Source organism: Podarcis erhardii (genome assembly GCF_964252035.2).
Source record: "Podarcis erhardii genome assembly, chromosome: 15".
In the NCBI taxonomy this organism is placed as follows: domain Eukaryota; kingdom Metazoa; phylum Chordata; class Lepidosauria; order Squamata; family Lacertidae; genus Podarcis; species Podarcis erhardii.
In genome coordinates, this window is record NC_138505.1 from 29,060,931 (window position 1) to 29,086,502 (window position 25,572).

At 44.2% G+C, this 25,572-nt stretch overlaps 2 protein-coding genes across 2 annotated transcripts in view; one reads left to right on the forward strand and one right to left on the reverse strand.

Moving 5' to 3' along the window:
• Nucleotides 1-25,572, forward strand: part of PI4KA (phosphatidylinositol 4-kinase alpha) — a 91,574-nt gene that overhangs the window by 24,112 nt on the left and 41,890 nt on the right. Inside the window, exons 13-19 of the mRNA XM_081842728.1 lie at nt 665-794; nt 3,308-3,437; nt 3,730-3,825; nt 4,103-4,286; nt 6,787-6,890; nt 7,594-7,762; nt 8,182-8,232. Coding sequence (XP_081698854.1) covers nt 665-794; nt 3,308-3,437; nt 3,730-3,825; nt 4,103-4,286; nt 6,787-6,890; nt 7,594-7,762; nt 8,182-8,232 — 864 coding nt within the window. The remainder of the gene's footprint in view (nt 1-664; nt 795-3,307; nt 3,438-3,729; nt 3,826-4,102; nt 4,287-6,786; nt 6,891-7,593; nt 7,763-8,181; nt 8,233-25,572) is intronic.
• SERPIND1 (serpin family D member 1) lies at nt 13,640-23,779 on the reverse strand. The gene is made up of 5 exons (XM_081842807.1): nt 23,730-23,779; nt 19,624-20,507; nt 17,306-17,579; nt 16,134-16,278; nt 13,640-14,146 (listed from the first exon to the last, which is right to left on the reverse strand). Exons 2-5 carry the CDS (start codon nt 20,489-20,491, stop codon nt 13,955-13,957), a joined length of 1,479 nt encoding a protein of 492 aa, XP_081698933.1. The 5' UTR covers nt 20,492-20,507; nt 23,730-23,779; the 3' UTR covers nt 13,640-13,954.

The following is a 25,572-nucleotide window of genomic DNA, read 5'->3' on the forward strand; positions in this document are numbered from 1 at the left end:
TATTGTTCATGGCAACCCTGAAATCACTAGCTGAGGGGACCATTCTTAGGATTCTAAAATTACAGTGGTACCTCGGGTTAAGTACTTACAGTGGTGCCTCGCAAGACGAAATTAATTCGTTCCGCGAGTTGCTTCGTCTTGCGATTTTTTCGTCTTGCGGAGCACGGATTCCCCGGGTATTAACGGCTTTAAGAAAAAGGAAGCAAACTCGCAAGACGTTTTCGTCTTGCGAAGCAAGCCCATAGGGAAATTCGTCTTGCGAAGCACCTCGAAAAACGGAAAACCCTTTCGTCTAGCGAGTTTTTCGTCTTGCGAGGCATTCGTCTTGCGGGGCACCACTGTAATTTGTTCCGGAGGTCCGTTCTTAACCTGAAACTGTTCTTAACCCGAAGCACCACTTTAGCTAATGGGGCCTTCTGCTGCCGCCACGCCGCCGGAGCCCGATTTCTGTTCTCATCCTGAAGCAAAGTTCTTAACCCGAGGTAATATTTCTGGGTTAGCGGAGTCTGTAACCTGAAGCGTATGTAACCCGAGGTACTACTGTATTATTGTTGCTGATGTGCTTTCTAAACTGGGCTCCTCCGGGAGGAAGGGTGGGATATAAACTGAACGACTAACTCTAAACTGAACGATTAACTAAATAATACAAATATCTTTCTCTTAGGGTCTAGGCCGCTTGTGTGAGCGTTTTCCTGTGGTGGTTCACTCGGTCACTCCGTCCTTGAGAGACTTTCTTGTGATCCCTTCTCCAGTCCTGGTGAAACTTTACAAGTACCACAACCAATATAATACTGGTATTATGTTTTTTTATCACCGTATGGCCTCTTCCGTGATAAGCTGATTTAATTTGTTGTGTCTGCCTGCCTCTCTTTTTATTGTGACATGTCTTGGTAGTGCTAGTCGAAGTTCCATTGATGAATATCCTAACTGCGTTTTTATCCTGCCTTTCATTCATGGAACTGGCGGCATGTATGGCATTCCCTCTTCCCATTTGTCCTTGCAGAAACTATGCGGGAAAAGTTAATCTGAGAGGTGGTGGTTGGCCCACTTCATGACTGAGCTAGGATTTTTTAACTTGAGTGCCTTCGGTTCTCCTTCAAAACCCTCTATCCCAAGGGTTGCCAGCCTTTTTGAGCCCATGGGAACATTTGGAACGCTGAGAGAATTTTCTGGGCACCACCACCGTTTGTGTCCTCCCCACCCCCGGAAAAAAATATTTTTATTTTTAGCACAGAGGCTTTTCTGTAAGGTTTGGATAAAGGTTGGATCCAGGAGAATTAGCACATCTGCTTAAATTTGCAAGGGGTCTGCGAAAAAACACACCCCACAAAGAAGTTAAATCTTCATTTGGTAGATCACAAAGTAAAAATCACAGGTCCAGTGCCTGCTGGCACCACAGACATAGAGCCGAGGCATGGACCTTGGTTAATTTTACATTGACTGGTGGTTTTGTAATTATTCTATCTCTGAACATATCTGTGGGCACAAAGGCACTTTGATTTGATAGTGGCTTGTGGGACTCCCTTCTTTAAAAAAAACACAACCCTGAGGATTCATAGCTCTGTTCTGATGTTTTTGGTGCCACGGCAGTTCTGGAAAGCATCTGATTTGTGATTTTTACTGGTGTTTGAGGGAGGGAAAACATCCCCCCCCCAATCATGTAGTTTCAAGAGGACCCTTTTCATTAGACCTCTCTCTTTCTCCCTCCCTCTCTCTCCATTCTCTTCTCCTCCTGACTCCTGCAGCTCCTCACTGTTCCCCCTGCCTCGCCCTCTGTTTCTTCCATTTTCCTCCCCTCCGTCTCCCAGATACCCTCCCTTTCCCTCCTACTATCTTGGTTGCTCTGCTCTCTGTTCAGCTGCTCAAGTTCCAGTCTGAACCTTCGGATGCACATAACAGCTGAAAGAGGATGTGGGAAGGAATGTTGGTCTTCCAGCTTCCTCCTTCAGCTCTATGTGCTTTTGGGGGACAGAACCACCCTCACTACCCCATGGGGAAGGAAACAGTGAGCTCAGGAGAGGGGGGTGGAGAGGCTTTGTTGCACCAGGGGAAGTCCTTAAGGGTGTAATTGTGGGAATCCCATCTCTAGCCACGTGAGCTATGTACTTAGGGCAGGGGCTCCTGAACTGTGGTCTGTGGCAGGTGGTCCACCATTTTTGAATCATAGAATCATAGAATTGGAAGGGAGCCTGAGAATCATCTGGTCCAACCCCCAGCAATGCAAGAGGAATACTGTATTTTTCGCTCTATAAGACGCACCAGATCATAAGACGCACCTAGTTTTTGGAGGAGGAAAAAAAGGAAAAAAATATTCTGAATCTCAGAAGCCAGAACAGCAAGAAGGATTGCTGCGCAGCGAAAGCAGCGATCCCTCTTCCTGTTCTGGCTTCTGGGATAGCTGTGCAGCCTGCATTCGCTCCATAAGACGCACAAACATTTTCCCTTACTTTTTAGGAGGGAAAAAGTGAGTCTTATAGAGCAAAAAATACGGTAGATGTGTGTTTGAAGATGGGAGGCTGCACATGAATTGCATTAAACATTCGTCATGATTTTAATTGTATTTCCATCGCTGCTTTTAATATACAGTCATACCTCGGGATAAATACGCTTCAGGGTAAGTATTTTCGGGTTGCACTCCGTGGCGACCCGGAAGCAATGGAGCACGTTACTTCCGGGTTTCGCCGCTTGTGCATGCGCAGACGGTCAAAATGACGTCACGCGCATGCACGTAAGCTGTGGAACGCGACCCACACAGATGCGCAGTTGCGTCTTACGTTCTGTTCAGGATGCGAACGGGGCTCCGGAATGGATCCCATTCGCATCCCGAGGTACCACTGTATATATTCTTTAGATAAAGCACAATATATGCAGTCCTCTGGGATAGCTCAGTCAATAGAGCATGAGACTCTTAATCTCATGGTTGTGGGTTCGAGCCCCACGTTGGGCAAAAGATTCCTGTATTGCAAAGGGTTGGACTACATGACTCTCGTGGCTCCTTCCAACTCTACAATTCTATGATATATGAGAAAAATAAGAAGCAATTAAAATAGATTTAGAAACTTGACAGCGTCTAGCACAGTGTGTTACGGTTGCTACAACAAGCAGAAAGATCAGTCAGTGGTCTGCCAAGACGCTCAGTCGTTTTCAAGTAGAGGGAAAAAAGTTTGGGAACTGCTGACTTAGGGAAACCTTTTCATCCATAGCTGCCTTTCACAATTAACTCGGAAGTCGCCATTCTACAGACACACACCAAAGCTCCATCAAAACATTTTATCGTATCCTTTTGTTGTTGTTGTTGTTCTGTTAGGAGGCAATGACATCAAGATCAGCATAACAAATGAGCATGCCGAGTCCACTGTAAGTGTAATGTCTGGCAAGAAGAGTCAGACCTCCATGTATGAACAACTGCGGGATATTGCGATCGATAACATTTGCAGGTATGAACTGGGCTTTAGACATAGATTTGTCTTCCAGACATGGTCAGAAAGCAGATTCTGTTGTGAAGAGTGGCTGGGGAAACCCAGCCAGATGGACAGGGTATAAATAATAAATTGTTGTTGTTAATTAATAATAAGAAGAAGAAAAAGAAGTGAAGTATAGATTTTGAGAGAGTTAGTTGGGCCTGCTAATTTGCGGGGAGGGGGCCAGACTTTGGTGTTGAATGGGGTCCACTTTTCTGTTTTATTACACCCCAAATGCATTCTGGCTTATGTTTACTGCTTCTTGCAGGTGTCTGAAAGCTGGGCTGACGATAGACTCGGTAATTGTTGAAGCCTTCTTAGCTAGTTTGTCAAACCGCCTGTACATCTCACAGGAGAGTGACAAGTAAGTTGTTTGTGTGCAATTTGGATACTCCTTTCCCCTTAAAAGGTGCAGAAATTTCTTACACATGCGCCTGTGTCTTTGTAAAACCTGATGAACTGAATCTGGCACATCTTACGAGCTTCTGCAAGAGATCTGCAACTTGTGCACATCAGGCACAATAACTTTATCGTTAGGCCCTTATTTTTTCTCCCTTAATTTGCCTCTTTAGATCACCACTAGGGGGAGGAGACATGCATTTCTTACGGTGATGCAAACACTTTTTTTTGGTCTGTTTTAGGGAGGCCCATCTAATTCCAGACCACACAATACGTGCATTGGGGCACATTGCAGTAGCCCTGAGGGACACGCCAAAGGTGATGGAGCCGATTCTTCAGATCCTGCAGCAGAAGTTCTGCCAGCCGCCTTCTCCTCTCGATGTGCTCATCATTGACCAACTGGGATGCTTAGTTATCACTGGAAATGTAAGAAGATACGAACTGGCTGGGGAGCCGTCAATGGCAGCTGATGCGTGGATGCTTCTGGGGAGCCTGTTGGTTGAGCATTCATCCCAATTTATTTGCAAGGAGACTAGATGACATTGGCTATTTAAGGACCATTCATTCACATTTGTGGGGAGATTACATGATGTTGCATCAAAGCCAGTGTTACCCCACCCTCTCCAGTGAATCTTTTTTGGGGGAAGTGAGTTTGCTGTTCAAGAGCACCAGATCCACTATAATTGCACAACCTGAGTTGTGTGTATCTGAAGAAGTGTGCATGCACACGAAAGCTCATACCAAGAACTGACTTAGTTGGTCTTTAAGGTGCTACTGGAAGGAATTTGTTTTGTTTTGACTATGGCAGACCAACACGGCTACCTATCTGTAACTGCATAACCTGAATTTGCTAGTGGGTGATTGACTCACACCCAAAAATTGCAAAAGCGTGACAGAGCCTGTAGTCTGTTGCCCTGGGGGTGCAATATCCTTTGTGACTGAAAGCTCACAAAACCCTGTTTTATAAATGCTGCAGCAGCATTTATTTTGTGTGCTTTGTCTGGGTAGGTCCTTTCTGAAAATGATCTCTCTTCTCACCCACCAGAGATATTGTAAAAGGGAGTCATATCCAACTACAGTGGTGCCCCGCAAGACGAATGCCTCACAAGACGGAAAACCCGCTAGACGAAAGGGTTTTCCGTTTTGCAGGCGCTTCGCAAAACGAATTTCCCTATGGGCTTGCTTCGCAAGATGAAAATGTCTTGCGAGTTCCTGCGGGTTTTTTTCCCTTTCCCCCCCGTTTTCCTAAGCTGCTTATCAGCTGATCCGCTAAAAGCCGCTAAACCGCTAATAGCGCTAATCCGCTAAGCTGTCAATGGGCTTGCTTCGCAAGACGAAAAAAACGCTATACAAAGAGCCTCACGGAACGGATTAATTTCGTCTTGCGAGGCACCACTGTAACTCCTAGTCAGTGTAGACCAATTGAAATTAACAGACCTAAGATAGTTAGGTTCATTAATTTCAATGGGTCTTTTCAGATTAGGACAATGTTTTTATGTAGCTTTTGGTTTTATGTCCCATTTTGTATTTATCTTTTTGTACACCACTTGTGAATCCTCTTACAATCAAGAGGTGCCTAAATTTTATGAAATCAATTCATTCATTAATGTAAATTGTGTTTTACTTACTTACTGCAAGCCACCCAGAGAACATTTTATGTTATGGGGCAGCATACAAATGCCAAAAAGGATAAAAATTAGAATGGGAGTTGTAAGCTGTCTCCCTACCCTGTTTTGGCAGGTTGGGCCCATTGGGTCCTGGGCGAGGCCTTTTGAACCTTGATTGTACACACAAGGTCATGTGATGGGTGGCAACAAGTAATGGGAGCCTGGGTATCGGTGCCAGGGGTAGGCTACAGAGGGAAAGATAACGGGGCAGGAGAAAGAAGCTAGGTGATCCAAGGAAAAGCCGGTGTTATTTTGTAATCCTTGAAGAGAATTAGTGGGAATTAGTGGTGCCTATAGGGACGCGGGTGGCGCTGTGGGTTAAACCGCAGAGCCTAGGACTTGCTGATCAGAAGGTTGGCGGTTCGAATTCCCGCGACGGGGTGAGCTCCTGTTGCTCAGTCCCTGCTCCTGCCAACCTAGCAGTTCAAAAGCATGTCAGTGCAAGTAGATAAATAGGTACCGCTCTGGCAGGAAGGTAAACGGCATTTCTGTGTGCTGCTCTGGTTCACCAGAAGTGGCTTAGTCATACTGGCCACATGACCCGGAAGCTGTACACCGGCTCCCTTGCCCAATAAAGCAAGAAGAGCGCCGCAACCCCAGAGTTGGCCACGACTGGACCTAATGGTCAGGGGTCCCTTTACCCTTTAGTGGTGCTTATTCCTTCCCCTACACACCAATTTCCCCTTGCAACCCCTCTACCCCTGCAACAGTTTTAAGTGGTTCAGTCCCACAGCTAAGCTGCCAAAGTAGAAGTGAGCCTGGCTTTTTGGGGGGGGGGGCAGGGGGCGGAGCAGCACTTGTAGGGAGAAGCAGTGAACTCATGACCTTTCCCTGCAAGTACGTTCACCTCTTATTCCCACCGTCTTGGCGGACACACGGTTGAGCTCTCATGTTTGCTAATGCAATGTCTAGTTCTGCCCAAAGTCTTTGGAACGCTGGCTGTTCGGGACATGAATAGCTCCAGCCGCAGTAGGAGACTTGCTCCAATGGGAGTCCTTTGTATCTAGGAGCAGACCTGATGGCCTGTATCCCACAAGTCCCTCTCTGTGAAGAGCAATGAGGGATTAAATAGACCATACTCTGGCCCACAACCTTGTGCTTCCTCTGAGTGCTCTGTGTGTGTTTTGATACAGTGTTCAAAATTAATTAGGTGTGCCAAAGTTCTTTGCCTTTCTGTTTGTGAAGGTTTTGGGCTTGTTTGTTTTTTTGTTATACCTTTCTATACTTGGTGCTAATTTTATCTTTTCATTTTCATTCAGCAATATATTTACCAGGAGGTATGGAATCTGTTTCAGCAGATCAGTGTTAAAGCTAGCTCAATTGTATACTCTGCAACGAAAGACTACAAGGATCATGGATATAGGTAAACTTTTATTATGCTTGCTGGCTCATTGGAATTTTTTTTTTTAAAATAAAGCATTATTGCCTCATTAAAGTCTGTGGATTCCTCCCAAAGTCATTGGTGTTTAATTTTCCTATCTAGCAGCTGACACGTCTAATAGTCCTACTCAGAGGAGACCACTGAGATTAATGGATGTGACTGAGATTGATTAATTTTAACGGTTCCACACCAAGTATAACTCAGTCGGATGCAACTTTTATGTGGTAAAGCAGGTTTATCCAATACGGTGCCTTCCAGATGTTGTTGGACTACAACTCCCATTAGCCTCAGCCAGCATGGTCTGTAGCCAGGGATCATGGGAGTTGTAGTCCAGGAGCATCTGGAGGGCATCATGTTGGCTAACCCTGCGGCAAGGCATCAGATTCTAGCTGATCTGTGAATGCACAGTATTCTTATGGTTCATTCTTACAACATTCTTGTTTGTTTATCATTATTTACTTATGAATCCAAACTTATTATAGCTTGTCCTTCCTCCCAAAGGACCAAGGGCAACAAACGCAAAAAGTTAAAACAGTACAATTAAAAAAAATTAGAACATCTAGCTCAGTGCTTTCCTTGAGCTCTGTCTCTTCCCACTTCTGCTGTGGATGAAAATCGGAACTATTTAACCAAAGGGCTGATTCTCTTACTGATTCTGCCTTTTTCCGCCACCCCTTCCCGCCAGGCACTGTTCCTTAGCTGTTATTAATGCCCTCGCAAACATAGCTGCAAACATCCAAGATGAACACCTTGTGGACGAATTGCTGATGAACTTGCTGGAACTGTTCGTACAACTCGGGCTCGAAGGGAAGAGAGCCAGTGAGAGGGCAAGTGAAAAAGGCCCAGCGCTAAAGGTAGGACGCGAAATGAAGCTTCTTGCAGCTGTTCAGAATAGAAGCTTATTAGCTCTAAACGCAGTCAGAATCGGCCATACAGTACTGGGCTGACTTGGTGTAGGCTGTTTTGTATGCTCTTAAGTGGGACAGAGCTGTCTCATTAACCATAGGCATGCTGTTTTACTGGGTCAAGCCATTTTGTTTGCTTTAGAAGCTAAAGCAGCTTAAACAGATCTTACTACCAGTAACTAATTTCATTACAAGGGGAAATGAGATCTGATTGAGCAACCAGCGGCTTCCTTGAATGCCCATGTGCCAGCCTCTACTCATGACCTTGCAGTTGCTTTTCTATCATTGTTACGGGAATTTCTATTTTTCCCCCTGCAGCTTTTCTGACATCTCTTCCCCTCCCCCCTTCTTTCTTTTTTCTTCCTTAGGCATCTAGCAGTGCAGGGAACCTGGGAGTTCTGATTCCTGTTATTGCTGTGGTGAGTGTTTTAAACCCAGGTCATTTACTTTTTGGAGCAGGGCACTGTGCTTGGAAGCTGGATATTTTGGGAAAATCTGAACGGAGAAATATGTAAAATGATGATTGACCCTCCCACCCCCTTGCTAAAAGTACAAGACAGTGATCATCTGTTTAAGAACATGATTTCATTGAAACTTGTGAAACTGTTTAATATAGTTCTGTCTTGTTAACTGAAAAAAAATATAAAGTGTGTGTGTGTGTGTGTGTGTGTGTGTGTGTGTGTGTGCTGGCTTACTGATCCCAGGATATTTCTGTTAACAATAGGTGTGTTTTTTTAATTGTCGCTGTTAATAATCGTTCCCATCCATACTTTCTGCATTTCATTTCCTTCTAAAGTCATTGTTTACCATTCTTCCCCCATTTGTGTGTATATACAGTCGTACCTTGGTTTTTTAACAGCTTAGTTCTTGAACGTTTTGGCTCCCAAATGTCACAAACCTGGAAGTGAGTGTTCCGGTTTGCAAACTTTCTTTGGAACCCGAACGTCCGACGTGGCTTCTGTAGCTTCCGATTGGCTGCAGGAGCTTCCTGTAGCCAATCAGAAACCACACCTTGGTTTTCGAACATTTTGGAAATCAAATGGACTTCCGGAATGGATTCCATTCAACTTCCAAGGTATGACTGTGTGTGTGTGTGTGTGTGTGTGTGTGTATACTCATGCATCTGATGTAGTGTATTGCAGTCCACAAAAACTTATGCTATAATGGGTTTGTTAGTTTTTAAGATGGGTGGGGAACCTGTGGGTCTCTAGATTTTGCTGGGCTACATCTTCCATCATTCCTGAACACTCGCCTTGCTAACCGGAGCTGATGGGAATTGGACCCAATTTAAGTTGCTGCAAAACCTAGTTGGTTTAGAATCATTCCCTCTACAGTGGTACCTCGGGTTACATACGCTTCAGGTTACATACGCTTCAGGTTACAGACTCCGCTAACCCAGAAATATTACCTCAGGTTAAGAACTTTGCTTCAGGATCAGAACAGAAATTGTGCTCTGGCGGCGCGGCGGCAGCGGGAGGCCCCATTAGCTAAAGTGGTCTTCAGGTTAAGAATAGTTTCAGGTTAAGAACGGACCTTCGGAACGAATTAAGTACTTAACCTGAGGTACCACTGTATTTCCAAAGTTGAGGCGGTGAGTGTTACTGCCTATGTTGCCAAAAGGGAGCCACCCATCTGATTTGATTTCATATTTATATTCCACTTTTCCAACAGCAGTGTCGAGCTCAAAATGGCTCACAATACAGTGGTGCCCCGCAAGATGAACGCCTCGCAAGACGGAAAACCCGCTAGACGAAAGGGTTTTCCGTTTTGGAGGCGCTTTGCAAAACGAATTTCCCTATGGGCTTGCTTCGCAAGACGAAAATGTCTTGCGAGTTCCTGCGGGTTTCCCCCCCTTTTCCTAATGCGCTAAGCCGCTTATCAGCTGATCTGCTGATAAGCCGCTTAACAGCTGATCGCTAAAAGCCGCTAAACCGCTAATAGCGCTAATCCGCTAATCCGTCAATGGGCTTGCTTCGCAAGACGAAAAAACCGCTAGACGAAGAGAATCGCGGAACGGATTCTTTTCGTCTTGCGAGGCACCACTGTAATAGCAATAGCGTTAAAGATGGCTGAATGTCCTTATCAATATGATCACATAGCATTCACAAGAGGGGAGGTACCAGCAGCCTTGGTGAGTACAAAAAAACCAAAACACTTTAGGAGGAAAAAAAATATCTGAGGGGAGAACTTTCCGAAAAGCAGCCCAGTGAGTAGTGAGCATTCTCAGTGGCTGTGGAATGCTTCCTGCTTCTTGGGGAGAAAATTGGGACAGGTGTGTGGAATGGGGTGGTTGGTATTCTGTGTGCTGCGACAAATACTGCATGCAAGCCTTTTTTTATACAAAGGAGGAGGCATGCAGTTGTGTAAAAATAAAAGCCCTGCGTAGCTCTGTCTTTGTTCCTGTATGAGAGAGAATTTTTTATTCAGGCTGGTTTATAGACAGCGAGAATTCTGAAAAGCAGTAATTTCTCTATCTACAAGCCAAGACCAATTCCTCCTCAGAAAAAAAAAATGTTTACACTAAAGACTTCAAAATATATACTTCAAGGCCATTATGGTGTTTGATCTGAGACCCCCTAATCTGCATTTTTTCAACCATTAAGCTCTCTGTAAATACTGTTATGAGCCCTAACAGAAGTTAATGGTTACCTTGAGGGCCTGTAAACCAAATATTTAGTTTTCTTGCACAATTTGTGGTGATCAAGAGTTCCCAGCTCCTATTGCAAGTGCTTTTCTGCTTAGCCTTTTTTAAAAGGTTGCTAGCTAGGAATTGATCTGTTTCTGGTAAGCGGCGAGGAGTACTCTTCAAAATGGCCACTTGACACGCAACATCGTATATACCTGCCATGGGGAACCTGTGCCCTCCAGATGTTGCTGAACCACAACTCATTTCTTCCTTGGCCGTAACATCTGGAAGACCACAGCTTCCCCGTTCTTGATACATGCTAAAACCCAGCTCAGGCACTGAGGGATGATTGTTGTAGGGCCAGTGAGAAATAAGTCAGGATGCTATCCCCATTCTTGGGAGGAATGCTACATTTTCAGAAAGGGGAGGGGGGCAAAGCAACTCAGTGATGACAGAGTGGCCGCAAAATCCAGTGTGTCTGGAGCAGTGGGTGAACCGTAAAGGTAAAGGGACCCTTGACCATTAGGTCCAGTTGTGGCCGACTCTGGGGTTGCGGCGCTCGTCTCGCTTTACTGGCCAAGGGAGCCGGCATACAGCTTCCGGGTCATGTGGCCAGCATGACTAAGCCGCTTCTGGCAAACCAGAGCAGCGCACGGAAACACTGTTTACCTTCCCGCTGGAGCGGTACCTATTTATCTATTTGCACTTTGACGTGCTTTCAAACGGCTATGTTGGCAGGAGCAGGGATAGAGCAACGGGAGCTCACCCCGTTGCGGGGATTCGAACCGTCGACCTTCTGATCAGCAAGTCCTAGGCTCTGTGGTTTAACCCACAGTGCCACCCACGGGGTGAACCATAGGAGATTGGAATAGAGTGCCCTAAAAGATGGCATGGCTTGTGGCCTGGAATATAGAATCCAAGCACTCTGTGCTGCACCATTTTGTTGCAGTTCTTGCTTTTCCAGCAGGGAGATGATTTATGCAAAAGGGGAGGGGGAAGCATGTAGTCTTCTTCTGACGAACGTATGAACTCATCTCTTGATGCAGGAATGTGTTTGGGAGCTGATTAGCACATGCAACAAAATAGAAACTGATTTACACAGAACTTTGTGTGCAGTTGGTACACATTCTCCCCCACCTTCCAATATAGAAATTACTTCGATACAGAAGTTTCATGTATTAAATGCTTTTAAAAAATTGTATTTATTAAATATTTTCTCGGATTACAGTGAAATCTTTTTTGAAATGAGTACAGTCGTACCTCGAAAGTCGAACGGAAGTCCATTCGACTTCCAAAACGTTCGGAAACCAAGGCGCGGCTTCCGATTGGCTGCAGGAAACTCTTGCAGCCAATCAGAAGCCATGGAAGCCACGTTGGACATTTGGGTTCCAAAGAATGTTCGCGAACCGGAACACTCACTTCTGGTTTTGCGGCGTTCTGGAGCCAAAACATGAGTCACAAGGTGTTTGACATCCGAGGTGTGACTGTACTTGCTTATAGGGCTTTCAGCCCTAGTTTCCAGTATGGGTTTCCTCCCCCCATCCTCTTTCTTGCTGGTACCTCCCCAAATTGCTGCCCCAAACTGAGCCCATTTGAATGTGGTTTTTGTGGCTGCAGCTGGAGAATAGAATCAGTGAAAATTGGGGTCTCCCCTTGAGCCTAGGGCTCTTTTGGACTCAAATCAGAGTTTGTAGCCATCCAGAACTTCTATATAAATCCTGCCTTTTGGGGAAGAATTGTTTTAGGTGGTACTTTGGCTTGCTGCAATAGTGTTGAAAATTTTCATGTACCATCTTTGCTTTGAATAAAGACAGGCATCTTGAAAAGCAGGCAAGAAAAGAAAATAATAACTTGCACACACACAAACATAGCTTGTAGAGCATCTAAGCCTCAGTGGTTTCAGTGGGACAGATTAAAGCACATGTGTGAGGCAATGTGCTTATATTTAAATGGCTGGTGCTTGAATTTTCTTATACAAAAGTCACCTTACACTGGCAGCAAAGAAAATAAAACTGCATGCAGCATCCAAATTCAGAATTTCAGCACAACCTTTTATTAAATATGAAATAACTTTCTAATTATGTTGATACTCTCGGAGATAATGGAAACTTTTTTATATCAAGCCTTCTCATAACTCCAGGGTACGCTTCTTTAAAAAATAATATAGGAACAATCTCTGCATGTGTACATGATTGCTTGTACTTTAGTTAGGACCTCTCTGGGTTGCATAAATGTCAGTACAACAACTATGCTGTTCAAAGTGCAGATTTGTTCTTGCTTCAGACAGGTAGCGGAGTTACAGAGTGAAAGTAAGTGTTTGTGTTCTTGCAAAACGATACTGTTTGCCCTATATGGATTCCTCAAATAATGCAGCTGAGTTCATGCTCTTTCTGTTCAGCCCTAAGCTGACTTTAATAGGAGAGGAGTATCAGTAGCAGAACACCTGCATGGCTTGCAGAAGGCCCCATGTTAAATCCCTGCCACAGCCACTTCAAAAGCATTTTGAGCAGCAGTTCCTTCTCTGTTTGAGAACTTAGGGGAGGCGTGGGAAACCTTTGGCCCGCCAAAAGCTGCTGAACTACAACTCCCATCAGCCTCAGTAAGTGTGGTCAATTGCCAGGGTTTATGGGAGTTGTAGTTCAGCAAGATATGGACAGACAGAGGTTCCCCATGGCTGTCTTAGGGAAGACAATACTAGTTAAGAGTAGGTACCGGTAATTCTAGGCTAGATGAACCAACTGGGTTTAAGGCAGCTTGCTGTCTTCATTTTTTTCTTCCATTATTGCTACATTTAATTTTGTAATATTTTGTTCAGGGTTACCACCTCTCAGTCTTGGATCCCAACATCCATAAGTGTAAGACTTTTTCTTCTCTTTACGTTGTTAGACCTTCCCGATGGTATATGGACAGCGTCCACTCTCTGCATTTTCATCAGTCAAGCTGACGAGGAATCGTGTTTCCCCCTAGGTCTTTGCACATTCTCTCTCCTCACCCACAAAGAATTCATGTAGCATCCTTAAGTTTCACCAAGTTTTAAATGAAACCCAGTTCAATATTCCTGATGAGTATTTTGTATTGCTCTTGTCAAACATCAATGGTTCTTTTATAATTAAAGTTTAAAATCTCTTTGGCCGACTGGGAAGAACATAGACAGCATCCATTTTTAGTAACTGAAAAGCTGCTGCTGTTAATAATCTGACTTTTTGAAGCTCAGTGGAGCCAATTTTTATTCACCCTTCAGGCGGCATGAAAATGTTCTCCAAGAGAATGCCTCTGACCTCCAGGTAGCTTTGGATGAAACAGAACAGGGTGTTTTTAGTACTTTGCAGCAATATTTCCTCTTACAAATTGTAATTAAACAATATATTGCTGTGGTTTTGATTTGGTAGCCTTACATTTTTCACGCAATAGCACTTACGACTAACACAGACACTTAATTGGCATAGAAAAATGGTTCTATTTAAGACGCATTAAGGTTGCCTAGATGTACCTATCTCGAAAGCTTGCCTCTTCTTTTACAACTTGTTTGGGTTGACGACTCGGCCCATGAAAAGCAGGCAGTTGGTGCGGTGCTCATAGATGAGAAAGATAAAAGGGCGATCAATGATGAAGCGAATTTGAGCTGAAAGGGGCATGAAGGCTACTGTGGTCACAGACGCCGCCTCGGTGCCTTCTTCATTCACTGTAATTGTCCCCTGATGATTGAACTGTAAAAAAAGAAGGGGGAAATTATGGAGCACAAGCATGCAGTAGAAGACCAAACACCATGTCTTGGATACCTTAACTGTACAAAGGCCTGGCCAAGCCACAAACCATCTCTATAACCTTTAGCTCAGTCATTGCTGTGGCTTCCATTTCTTCTGCTTTGGTGATGTTATTGAGTTGTCCCCTTTCTCAGCCAACACCTGCAGGGTTCTAAAAACTTAGCAGGAGGTAAGCTTTGCCTGCTGCAAAACAGTGGGTCATAATCCAAGCAGTCTTGGGCACCATCATGGCTAGAAACTTATGTATTGGAATGATTGCAGATGGTTGGGGAGCCAGGGCTCCTGAGATGGTCGTCCACAGTCAGATAACCAAGAGCCCAGCAAGTTGCCTTAAACATGCTCTGATTTGAACTTATGCCTTTAATAGAACAGAGAATTTCTGATCCTCCAGATTTTGGACTCCTATCAGCCCTGGCCATCCTGGCTGATGGTCAGGGATGCTGGGAGTGATAGTCGAACAGCACCTGGAGGGCTACAGCTTTGTTGATCAGATTTCTTGCCTGTTATCCAATATTCCAGGATCTCTTTTCCATCACCTGTTTGCTAGGCTCACCTGCTTCCTAAAGGTCAAGGCATGAGTCGCCATTCAAGTACTTTCCTGCCTTCTGCCTCAGCTTATTGGTACCACATTTCTGATGAAGGGGTGCTCCGGAATCTTGTTGGGTGGGTAAAATTGGGTTTCCTTTGTGTTAGGGAGATTCTGGGCTGCTGGGTGCCAAAGATGTGAATATGAGGGGAAGCACCCAGCCAAAATCTGAGTCTGTCTTCTGCCGGGTACTTAAGGGGCAGCTGTTCATGTATCTGCCCACTGACATATAAAGTCAGGGTTGTCTGGGTGTCTCATTTACTGTATGTTTTGGAAGGTTTGTTTGTTTGTTGGCTATGCACTTGGACAATGCCTTCATTTAGACTCAGGGAACACCTGCAACAAAATCGGTCATTAATACTTTATCTACTCTGTGTTGTATCCAGCTAACCTTTGCTCTGAATAGACCCACTCAGATGAATGGGCCCAAGTTAGCCATGCCTGTTCATTTCAATAGGTCCATCCTGAGTGTGACTCACACTGGATACAACCACAAATATTTTGGAAAGCTGTTTGCCCGCTTTGCATTTGAACACCTCTTAAGATGCCCTAACCACATTTTGCATGATGGTTTCTGAGATGAAGGAGCAGGTTTTCATCCATGTTTGGGTGTAGCTGAATGCCATTTTGAATAAAGATGGCAGACTGAACCTTTTAGAACTGCACTTTTTCTGGTTTCTTGAGAAATAATAATAATAATAATAATATAATATTTTATTTATATCCCGCCCTTCCCATCTGATGCTGGGCTCAGAGTGGCTAACAACAGTAAAATGATACAACATTCTAAAATCAGTTCATTATAAAATCAGTTCAAATCAGATTAATGGCAACCATTGGGCTAGAGTTCTGTGAGGATTGCCAAAGGAGGGGGTCAGGCTGTGCTCTGGCCAAAGGCCTGGTGGAACTGCTCTGTCTTGCGGGCCCTGCGGAAAGATGTCAAGTCCGACAGGGCCCTAGTCTCTCTTGACAGAGCGTTCCACCAGATTGGAGCCATAGCCAAAAAAGCCCTGGCTCTGGTTGAGGCCAGCCTAACCTCTCTGTGGCCCGGGACCTCCAAGATGTTTTGGTTTGAAGACCGTAATGTCCTCCATGGAACATACCAGGAGAGGCGGTCCTGTAGGCAACACTGGGCCCAAGTTTGCATAAAAGGGAAGATGCAAGTGAGAGGAGCCAAACAATTTCTCTTTACCTGCGTAAATAGCTTTTCCTCTAGGCTCACTCTGAAACAATAGAGTGAAGAGAGAGGTGTTGACGGGGAGGATGGTTTTGCTCCAATGTGCTTTATTTTGTTATGCAATGCCATCCTTGAGAGGATGATCAGGTTGTGCCAAAGCTAGTTACCTTCTCAATGTTGATTCTCTCTTCCGATATCCCAGAATAGTTGCCATTTTGGGAGAACAGCTCATTTACTCCCAGTTTTTTCAGATACTCAATCAAGTCATAGCTCTTCTCCAGCTTAAATTTAGGTAGCATTATTTCTCTCGTTCTAGGGAGAACAAAACAATGTCACAGGCTTAAGTTGACTCAAGCCAAGGGTGCAGAACAGTTCTTAATCCATGTTACGCAGTGTTGGAGCCTCTTGTCATACAGAGTTTAAATTATACTGTAGCACGCCTGCTTTGCACAGTGTGACTAGTTCTTTGGTATACATTAGTCTCCTCTTTTAGTAGCATCCCCTTTGGAGCTGTAGCATTGAGTCTGTAGGCTAGATGGATAAGGACAGAATGGTGTTTTTGAACTCCTGGGCAGGACCAAGGAATTGGAAGCTCTTTCTAATTTCCTGCTCTTTTCCCCCCACCCCATTTGAGATCATATTCCACTTGAGTTTAGTTGTGCTGCATCAGACTTCCTCAACCTCAGCCCTCCAGATGTTTTGAGACTACGGTTCCCATCATCCCTGACCACTGGTCCTGCTAGCTAGGGATCATGGGAGTTGTAGGCCAAAAATATCTGGAGGGTTGATGAAGCCTGTGCTAAGTTATTCAGCTAAGCTAGACTCAGAGTAGATCCACTTGTTGTATCCAGTGTTCAACTTACTCAGAGTAGACCCACTGAAATTAAAATACCTAGTTAGCCATGTCCATTATTTTCGATGGGCCTACTCTGCATAAGTTGAACATTGGATACAACCCAGTTACAGCAGTTTGGCTATGACAGCGTTGGACAGTTTGATGCAGTGATGTGCATCAAATAACACATAGGCTATTCATGGGAGCCAGTGTGGTGTAGTGGTTAAGAGCAATAGACTCGTAATCTGGGGAACCGGGTTCGCGTCTCCGCTCCTCCACATGCAGCTGCTGGGTGACCTTGGGCCAGTCACACTTCTCTGAAGCCTCTCAGCCCCACTCACCTCACAGAGTGTTTGTTGTGGGGGAGGAAGGGAAAGGAGAATGTTAGCCACTTTGAGACGCCTTTGGGTAGTGATAAAGCGGGATATCAAATCCAAACTCTTCTTCATATCATGCAGTGAAAGGTCATTAGGAAAGAAACAAAACCCCGAGTAAAGGAATTACCTGTTAGTCATGCTCTCCTGCCACTTCTCTACCAGCTGAGGAGTCAGTTGCTTCTCTAGTGTCCTCATGCTTGACGGCTTATACGGCAGTACAATCAACATGCTGATGTTGCCCACGTACGGCAACTGGAGCACCCCGCAATCTAGCTCGTGATCTACAGTGGCCAGGAAATTGGCCTTCGTCTGCATCATGGAAACCTTCACAGTCTCTTTCTCGTTCAAGCGGAATGTGTGTTTGCGTGTCATTTCCACGGGAAACTTATTTTCCCAGGTTCCTGTCAACACAGAAGAAAACTCAATACATAAAATGTAGCTTGGGAAGGAAAAGAGTTACGATTTGGCATAGTTTCAGGTATTTCCGAATATAAAAATAGAAGCCGAAAGCAGTATTTCATACAGGTTTGGCACTTCCAAGGAAGGCCGCTATGCATTTTGAGAGGTGGCACACTTTTTTCTAATTAACACGTTTAGTGGGGACTTCAACACATAGAGGACAATTGAAGCAGGGATTATTATGTCCCCCCTGCAGGCTCAGAGACAGTATAAGTTTCTGGAGAGTGACAACTGGTAAACCATAGTTTGTTTTACTGTGATGTGTGAACAAGGCCTAAATGCCCATCATGTCCAGCGTTCTGATCACCACTGTGGCCAGTTGCCTCTAGGAATCCCACAAGCAAGACCTGAAGGCCTCGTTCACACATCACAGTGAGCCCAAACTATGGCTTACCAGGACTACATTGCTTCATCCCTGATCCTTCAGCACAGCATGGCATGATAGGCTTGGCTTAGAATGTCGTCCAAACCCTAAGTTGTACCTAAGGTCTCTCTACTCCTTAACCATGATCTGTAGCTAAGGATTGATCTTAACCCCAGTCTAGGTTTAGATGACACACTGAGTCAAACTGACTCTTGACAAAAGGGGTGTGGACTCCTTACTGGGAGCCGGCAAGTTTGTCTGTTTGGCTCACAAGATCTGGTCTAGCAGGGCTTTTAAGATATCGTTCTGACAAATTTATGTTTATTAGCTCCTCCTTTTTTAAAAGAACAGCCAGCTCCTTTTTGTTAAGACTTGGTATCAAATGTATTGGGATGTGGGTGGCGTTGTGGGTTAAACCACAGAGCCTAGGACTTGCCGATCAGAAGGTCGGGGGTTCGAATCCCTGCGACAGGGTGAGCTCCCGTTGCTCGGTCCCTGCTCCTGCCAACTAGCAGTTCGAAATCACGTCAAAGTGCAAGTAGATAAATAGGTACCGCTCTGGCGGGAAGGTGAACGGCGTTTCCGTGCACTGCTCTGGTTCGCCAGAAGCGGCTTAGTCCTGCTGGCCACATGACCCGGAAGCTGTACGCCGGCTCCCTTGGCCAATAAAGCAAGATGAGCGCCGCAACCCCAGAGTTGGCCACGACTGGACCTAATGGGCAGGGGTCCCTTTACCTTTTATCAAATGTATTCTGGAGGATACCACTCATAGTTGCTCATGATTGATGAACGCAGCTGAATGAGTAAACTGCTGGCTTTATCAAAGGTGGAGTCATAAACAGCTAATTTCCAGAGAGGGTAACTGTGTTAGTTTGCTGCAGCAAAAGCAGCTAAGTATATTTTGGCACCTTGAAGAAGAAGAAAACTATTATGGCGTAAGCTTTCGTGGACTAGAGTAGTCTGCTTCATCAGATATATGACGTGTAATCCTCAATATATATGCATGTGGGGACGATGGGGTGTGTGTTAAAAGTTGGAATTAAATGGCAATGAAATACAAAAAATAAAGTATGTGGCAGTTCATTTAGCGCTTGGAATTTGTACCAGTATCAGAGCAGTGAAACAGCAGGTGTATTTGGTCTTTTTAACCTTATGTAACCTTTGATTGTTTATGTCCTTAATATGTTTTAAGAGATGATTTCTGTGAAGCTGGCTGAAATGCTGCGTTTAATATCGACAGATGCCTGTTTTTAAAAACAAGAGGATTGCAGTTTGTAAAACCAAGGCTGATCACTTGTCTAGTCACTCTTTTTTATGTACCGTATTTTTCGCTCTAAAAAGTAAGGGGAAATGTGTGTGCATCTTATGGAGCAAATGCAGGCTGCGCAGCTATCCCAGAAGCCAGAACAGCAAGAAGGATCTCTGCGCAGTGCTCCCCCTTGCTGTTCTAGCTTCTGGGATTCAGAATTTTTTTTTTCTTGTTTTCCTCCTCCAAAAACTAGGTGCGTCTTATGGTCTATAGAGCGAAAAATACGATAGTTGCTAGGATTCTGTTTGGTAATCTCTTAGTTTATGCATTTGTACTTGGGTGAAATCACCATCGCTTTGTTTTGTTTCTTTACCTTTAAAGTACAAGCAGTTGAGGACCATCATGATGGTGGTTGGGGGTACGTTCACCATAGCTTCCTTTATCAATCCTTTGGTGAGCTTCAGAATACGTTGGTTGGCTTTCGAGATGAAAGTTGGATCTGAGAAGTCGGCCAGTTGAGCCTCAGCGAAATAGTGCCTCTTCATGTTGTTTTTGAATTCACTGAGGACAGGGAATTGTTTCTGGATATAAAGGTCATTGACTGACCTGAGCGTGTAGCCAAAATTCCTCCTGAAGAGCCGGTGAGTGAGTTTCTGGAAGAGGTTGTGAATGGTCGTAATGTCATATTTGGAGCTGGCATTGACAAACTCGGTGAAGCCAAGAGAATCCAAAACTTCCTCCTGCGTCTGACCTTTCAGTCCCATTGAAATCATAGCCATGGCTGTGGAAATTCCAACTGGAGCCAAAAGGATGTTCTCTGAGGAGTTTGCTTTGTCCTTCAGACTCCGGTAAAGGTTGAAGGCAAAGTTTGCGTTGAGGATATTGAGGCGCTGAATTCTGGTTTTCCCTTGGAAAAGTTTAAGGATATTCCCTTGTTTGAACTCAGAGGTGATATCTGGATCAATTATGTCAACGTCGTCGTAATCTTCTCTGAACAAAGTTTCAAAGTCAAGATAGTCTTCCTCTTCCTCACCTTCAGTGCTCAAGTCATTGGTCACCGTATTCTCCTGGTGAAACTCGGGCGAGAGATTGGCCACGCTAAGAGTCCCATTGTTGTGGAGCCCACGAGGATTGAGAGACTGAACGCCGAGTTGCTCAAAATGCTCTTGCAAACCTTTGATTCCACACAATGCAAGTGTTACTGTGAGGGAGAAAAAAGCTGAACGCAGCAGCAGCTTCATCTTCACAACCGAGACACTGGAAGGTTCAAAACATCACAGTTAAGACACTCTGGAACTAGAAAGCTTTTAGGAAGCTTGCTTGGGAATCGGTTTCGCTTTACGGAGGCTGTAATTGGATTGCACAATGGGAGGAACCTAGAAAGGTGGCTTATGCCAGACCAGACTGTTTGTCCATCGAGCCCAGTCTTAGGGATGCGGGAAGAAAATTCTATTCAGTTTGTATTTAAAGGCAAACCCAGCAAATCCTCGCTTTTCAAACCAAAAAACAGTCATCCTTCAAAATTTGCACTCCTTTATATTTTACACTGCAATTCTCCAGCCGAGTAATGAGTTTTCAATTGCACATACTAGGGTAAAGTGTGAAAATTGTATACAAAGATGCATTCTGTGAGCGGAAATTGCTTGCAAAAAATATGTGTGTGAGCCAAAACTGCACACACAAAGGCGTTTATTAGGAGACGATTGCGCTAAAATGCTGGTAAAATTTCATTAGGAAAACAAACTCACGAATTGGTGTGAAAATGTGATGGACTGAATTTAATATCGTAAAAATGAGGAACTTGGAGGACAGAAGTTGACATGTTTATCCATCCCTAAGTCCAGTTTTGTGGGTCCTCCTTCGACCTGCAATAGTTTTTTGGGTATTTCTTATCACGCGATTGATGGGATATGCTGGGGTTAGGAGCCTAGATTTTGATGGGGGCGGGTAGGAGGAGTCTGCCAGTTGGAGCCAACCCTCCTAGCTCAATGAGAGCTCAGGGAACAATGGGTGCTAGTCGGGCTGAATTGTATATATTGAACTAATGAGCCAATGACTTGACTGCAGGCATCCAGTTCATTTGAAATAGAACTAGGATATCAACATGAAGCCCTTCAGCACCTTGTAATTACAGGCCTATTTTACTGAAATGGGGTGAAGCACAGATGCATCTGCATATTGGCTTTCATTTAAAAAAAACAAACAGACCAGAAATTCAGCATTCACATCTTCAAGGCTCAGTAAGGGCTAATTACTTTGCACCTGCCGAATGAGCAAAAACAAATAATGGATGCTTTTTTGTAAATTGGAAATGGAGTTGGTTTCCCAGAATATAACACTGTGCGCACAGTTAAGCAAACAGCTGATTCAACACCCAGGAAAACATGAACAGGCACCAATCTCATCGGACGGGAGGGAGACCTGAGCCGGTGGGGGCAGGTGGGGACAATGAAGGGGAATGTCAAACACCTAGTGAGGCCGTGGATTAAAAGTCACTAGTGCAAGCTTTAAAAATTCAGCTTAACCCCCCCACCCCCCGCAGAAATCTCTTAACTTTTCCAAAAGGTATTTCCTTTATAACAAAAGGTGAGGCTTCCAAGACACAGGCTCTAATCAGTAGAAAGGTTGCAAAGATCCTTCTATCAGAAGTGACCCATATCTATTGCCTTGGGCCAAAGTTCCCATAAAGGACTGGCAGGTGGTCCATTTCATGTAGTATCTTAGGAGACTGCACAGTACCCATAATCCCTTGTGTGCATCTGACTTGAGGCAGGAACGTACATTGGCCGTTCACAACACACACAAAAACCAGCTGCAAGAAGGGCACACCTTCCCAAGCAACTATGCATCGAGAACTGGAGTTCTGTAACAGAACCTACAGAGTGCAGTTGTAAAGTTTTGCATTTAATGCAGGCATAGCTATTTCATCCTAGCAGCCTTGTACCTGAGATTGCTTGGGAATGCTAAGAAACCCAAACATCAGGGCAGTTTTGAAAGGTTAAGTCTGCTATCTAGATTCAAAATGTTCTAGCCAAACATAGATGAAAAGTTGCCCCTTGGATCTCAGGAGCTGTCATGCAAAACTTTGTTATGATAGCTTAAGAGATGTCCAAAATCAGAGTGAGCGAACAACTTTCTGTAATACATATATGCTTCTAGCCAGTGGTAGTCACACTCAGGGTAGACCTATTGAAATGAATGGATGTGGCTAACTTGTGTCCATTGATTTCAGGATTTCAGTGGGTCTACTTTGAGGCAATGTTATCTGGATACAACACGAAGTAGATAAAGTATTCAATGAAAGTGTTCACTGTGTTTAAATAACGGGATTTATAATAAGTAAATGTAATGAAGTTAAAATTAATTGGACATGCCTTGGATGCATATGCTGTATTTGCTCGAATGTAATGAGCACCTTTTTTGGCCAAATCACATTACGAAAATTAGGGTGCACATTGGATTTGATGGCGCGTTTACATCCGACATCAAATACCTTTTTGGTTTCAAGGCTTTGAAAATTAAGGTGCGCATTAGATTCGATGGAACACTACATTCAAGTAAATACAGTATATGGAAAGTTAATATATAGATATAGATAGATATGGATATAGATATATAGATATATAGATATATAGATATATAGATATAGATATAGATATAGATATAGATATAGATATAGATAGATGTATTAATAAATAGATGAGAAATTGTTGTTGGCTCTTAGAAGAAAGGGCAATAAGTGTAGACAATCCAGAGAAATTTGCATATGCATGCAAAACACTCTCTTCCTACATGTTTGTACACACATATAGACACAGAGAGAAACAAACAGTGGTGTTGGGAATTGTAATTGAATGTTACAATCTGCTAGCTGTTTCTTGGGCTGCAAATACCTCTCACTACATTACCTTTTTGGGGGGGGGGTGGCATTTCAGGGGGTGTAAGATGTTGTCACTGGGAGGGGAGCCGGTAAGCCTTTGCATTGGTGCAGAACCAGTCGTTATTTTCTCTGGATCAACACCTCTGCATTTGTTGAGGATTTTTCCTCCCCGCTTTAACAATGAATCCAAAGCAAACCAACCTCTAACAACCAGCTATTACATGAATGAATTTCAGAATACTTTGAAGACCCAGAAGAACAAATATTCTGATGTCCTCTCACTGCAGACCCATTCAACCCCTGTACTAGAGAAGGGCATCAGCTTTATAGCACAATCCTATGCATGCTTACTCAGAAGTAAGTCCCATTGTGTCCACTGGAGCTTATCTCTCAGTAAGTGTGTTTAGCTGTAAGTTTTTGAATGCTTGCTTGATCCTCTGTTGCAGTAGCGTTGCCATTAATAAAGTTGCAGGTGTTTTCTGGTCTTTTCAAGCTATGCCTCTTTTGGGGGTTCATGCATTGTTCTGCCCCGCTCCTTTAGTCCAGAAATAACTTTTTTTAGAGTTAATTAATCTCCAAAAGAGAGAAATACTTCTTACCTTCTCTGTCGCCAAACAGTACAATCTGAAGAGCAACTCAAATAAAGAGGACGAAAATGTTTGACTGTGAACTTTGGTGTATGGGTATGCGCTAAAGTAAATAGGCTGTAAATCAATCACTTCTAAGTTTATCTTGTCAGCTAAAATCCCTCTAGTTCATTTTCTGCCTCTGCTGATTGATCTTCTCCTCTTTTGAATGCTCACATTTTATTTTCGTTTTATACGGGCAAAAAACACGCCAGATCTTTGCCTTACCATACATTGTGACACATTGTGGGGTCTTTGACAGCTCTTAATGATCTAGCAGGCTAAACCATTGTAATCCATGGCTTCTGCTGGAGTCACAGGCCATTTCATTTTCTTGGGCTGTAATGAGTCATTTTCAGTGGTTCCATTAGGAGGCCCACCAGAGATGATTCATAAGACCAGGAACCAGCATAATGTTCAGCATAGCTTTGGAATGGCATTTCCACATTCACGTCGCCCCAGAATGCACGTTGTCCCCATGGCGATGGATCATTTTACATTGATCTCCTTCATGGCAAGTTGAATAAATGAAAATTAGAGGTGACATGCAGTCACCATTTCTTTTCTTACGCAGGGGAAAAGTTGAATCGGGGGAGTGCAGTTTTGAGGGGGGGAAACTGCTGGAGGGATTATAATCCACAGTCTCTCCCTCCCCCCTTCACTTCCCCTGCTCAAATTTTCAGCCACACAAGGCTTCTTTTGAGTTTTAAAAACACATAGAACAATTGTGGGATACAGCCTAAAACTGGTCACTTTGTTGTGATAAAAATGGTTAAGAGAATGTAAGCTAGTTATCCAAGTGTCCCTTGCTTTTCTAAATTTTGTAGGCGTTTTGATTGATGCCTAACATAGTTGCTGTCTTTGATTGCACCTTCTAACTTACGAGCTACATTTTTAATTCCATAATCACCCTTAACATTTCAGAACTGATAGTGTTCAAACATGGAGAATGCAAGCCTTGGACTCTGAGTGATGTCATGTTGAAATAGTTAACTGTTGCCTGCTTTCTCTGTAGCATCTAAGTGGACGCTCGGGTTGTGAACGTGATCCGTGCGGGAGGCACGTTCACAACCCGCAGAACCATGTCTGTGCACACACGGGTTGCGCTTCTGTGCTTCTGTGCATGCACAGAGCGTGATTTAGTGCACACACAAGCGCCGAAACCCGGAAATAACCTGTTCTGGTACTTCTGGGTTCAGCACAGTGCGCAACTCGAAATCGTGCAACCCAAAGTGTGTGTAATCCGAGGTATGACTGTATAGTTAATCTGTTTTGGGAACATAGGAAGCTGCCTTATATTGAGTCAGACCATTGGTGCATCAACTCAGTATTGTATACCTTGATTGGCTGGGCAGCTCCAGGATTTCAGGCAGGGCTGTCTCCCAGCCCTATCTTGAGATGCCAGGCAGAAATTGAACATCATCATCATATCGTATTATATTATATTACAGTGGTGCCTCGCAAGACGAAATTAATCCGTTCCGTGAGGCTCGTCGTATAGCGGTTTTTTCGTCTTGCGAAGCAAGCCCATTGACAGCTTAGCGGATTAGCGCTATTAGCGGTTTAGCGGCTTTTAGCGGATCAGCTGATAAGCGGCTTATCAGTGGATCAGCTGATAAGCGGCTTAGCGGCTTAGGAAAAGGGGGGGAGGGGGAAAAAACCGCAGGAACTCGCAAGACATTTTCGTCTTGCGAAGCAAGCCCATAGGGAAATTCGTTTTGCAAAGCGCCTCCAAAACGGAAAACCCTTTCGTCTAGCGGGTTTTCTGTCTTGCGAGGCATTCGTCTTGCGGGGCACCACTGTATATTATATTATA

What these genes read in the sequence shown, in the direction of transcription:
- SERPIND1 (XM_081842807.1), bottom strand. Translation starts at nt 20,491, where the DNA reads ATGAAGCTGCTGCTGCGTTCAGCTTTTTTCTCCCTCACAGTAACACTT. An exon ending in CAACTGCTTGTACTTTAAAG is followed by an intron (nt 17,580 to 19,623) that starts GTAAAGAAACAA and finishes CTGTGTTGACAG; the next exon opens with GAACCTGGGAAAATAAGTTT. An exon ending in CAGGAGAGCATGACTAACAG is followed by an intron (nt 16,279 to 17,305) that starts GTAATTCCTTTA and finishes TGTTCTCCCTAG; the next exon opens with AACGAGAGAAATAATGCTAC.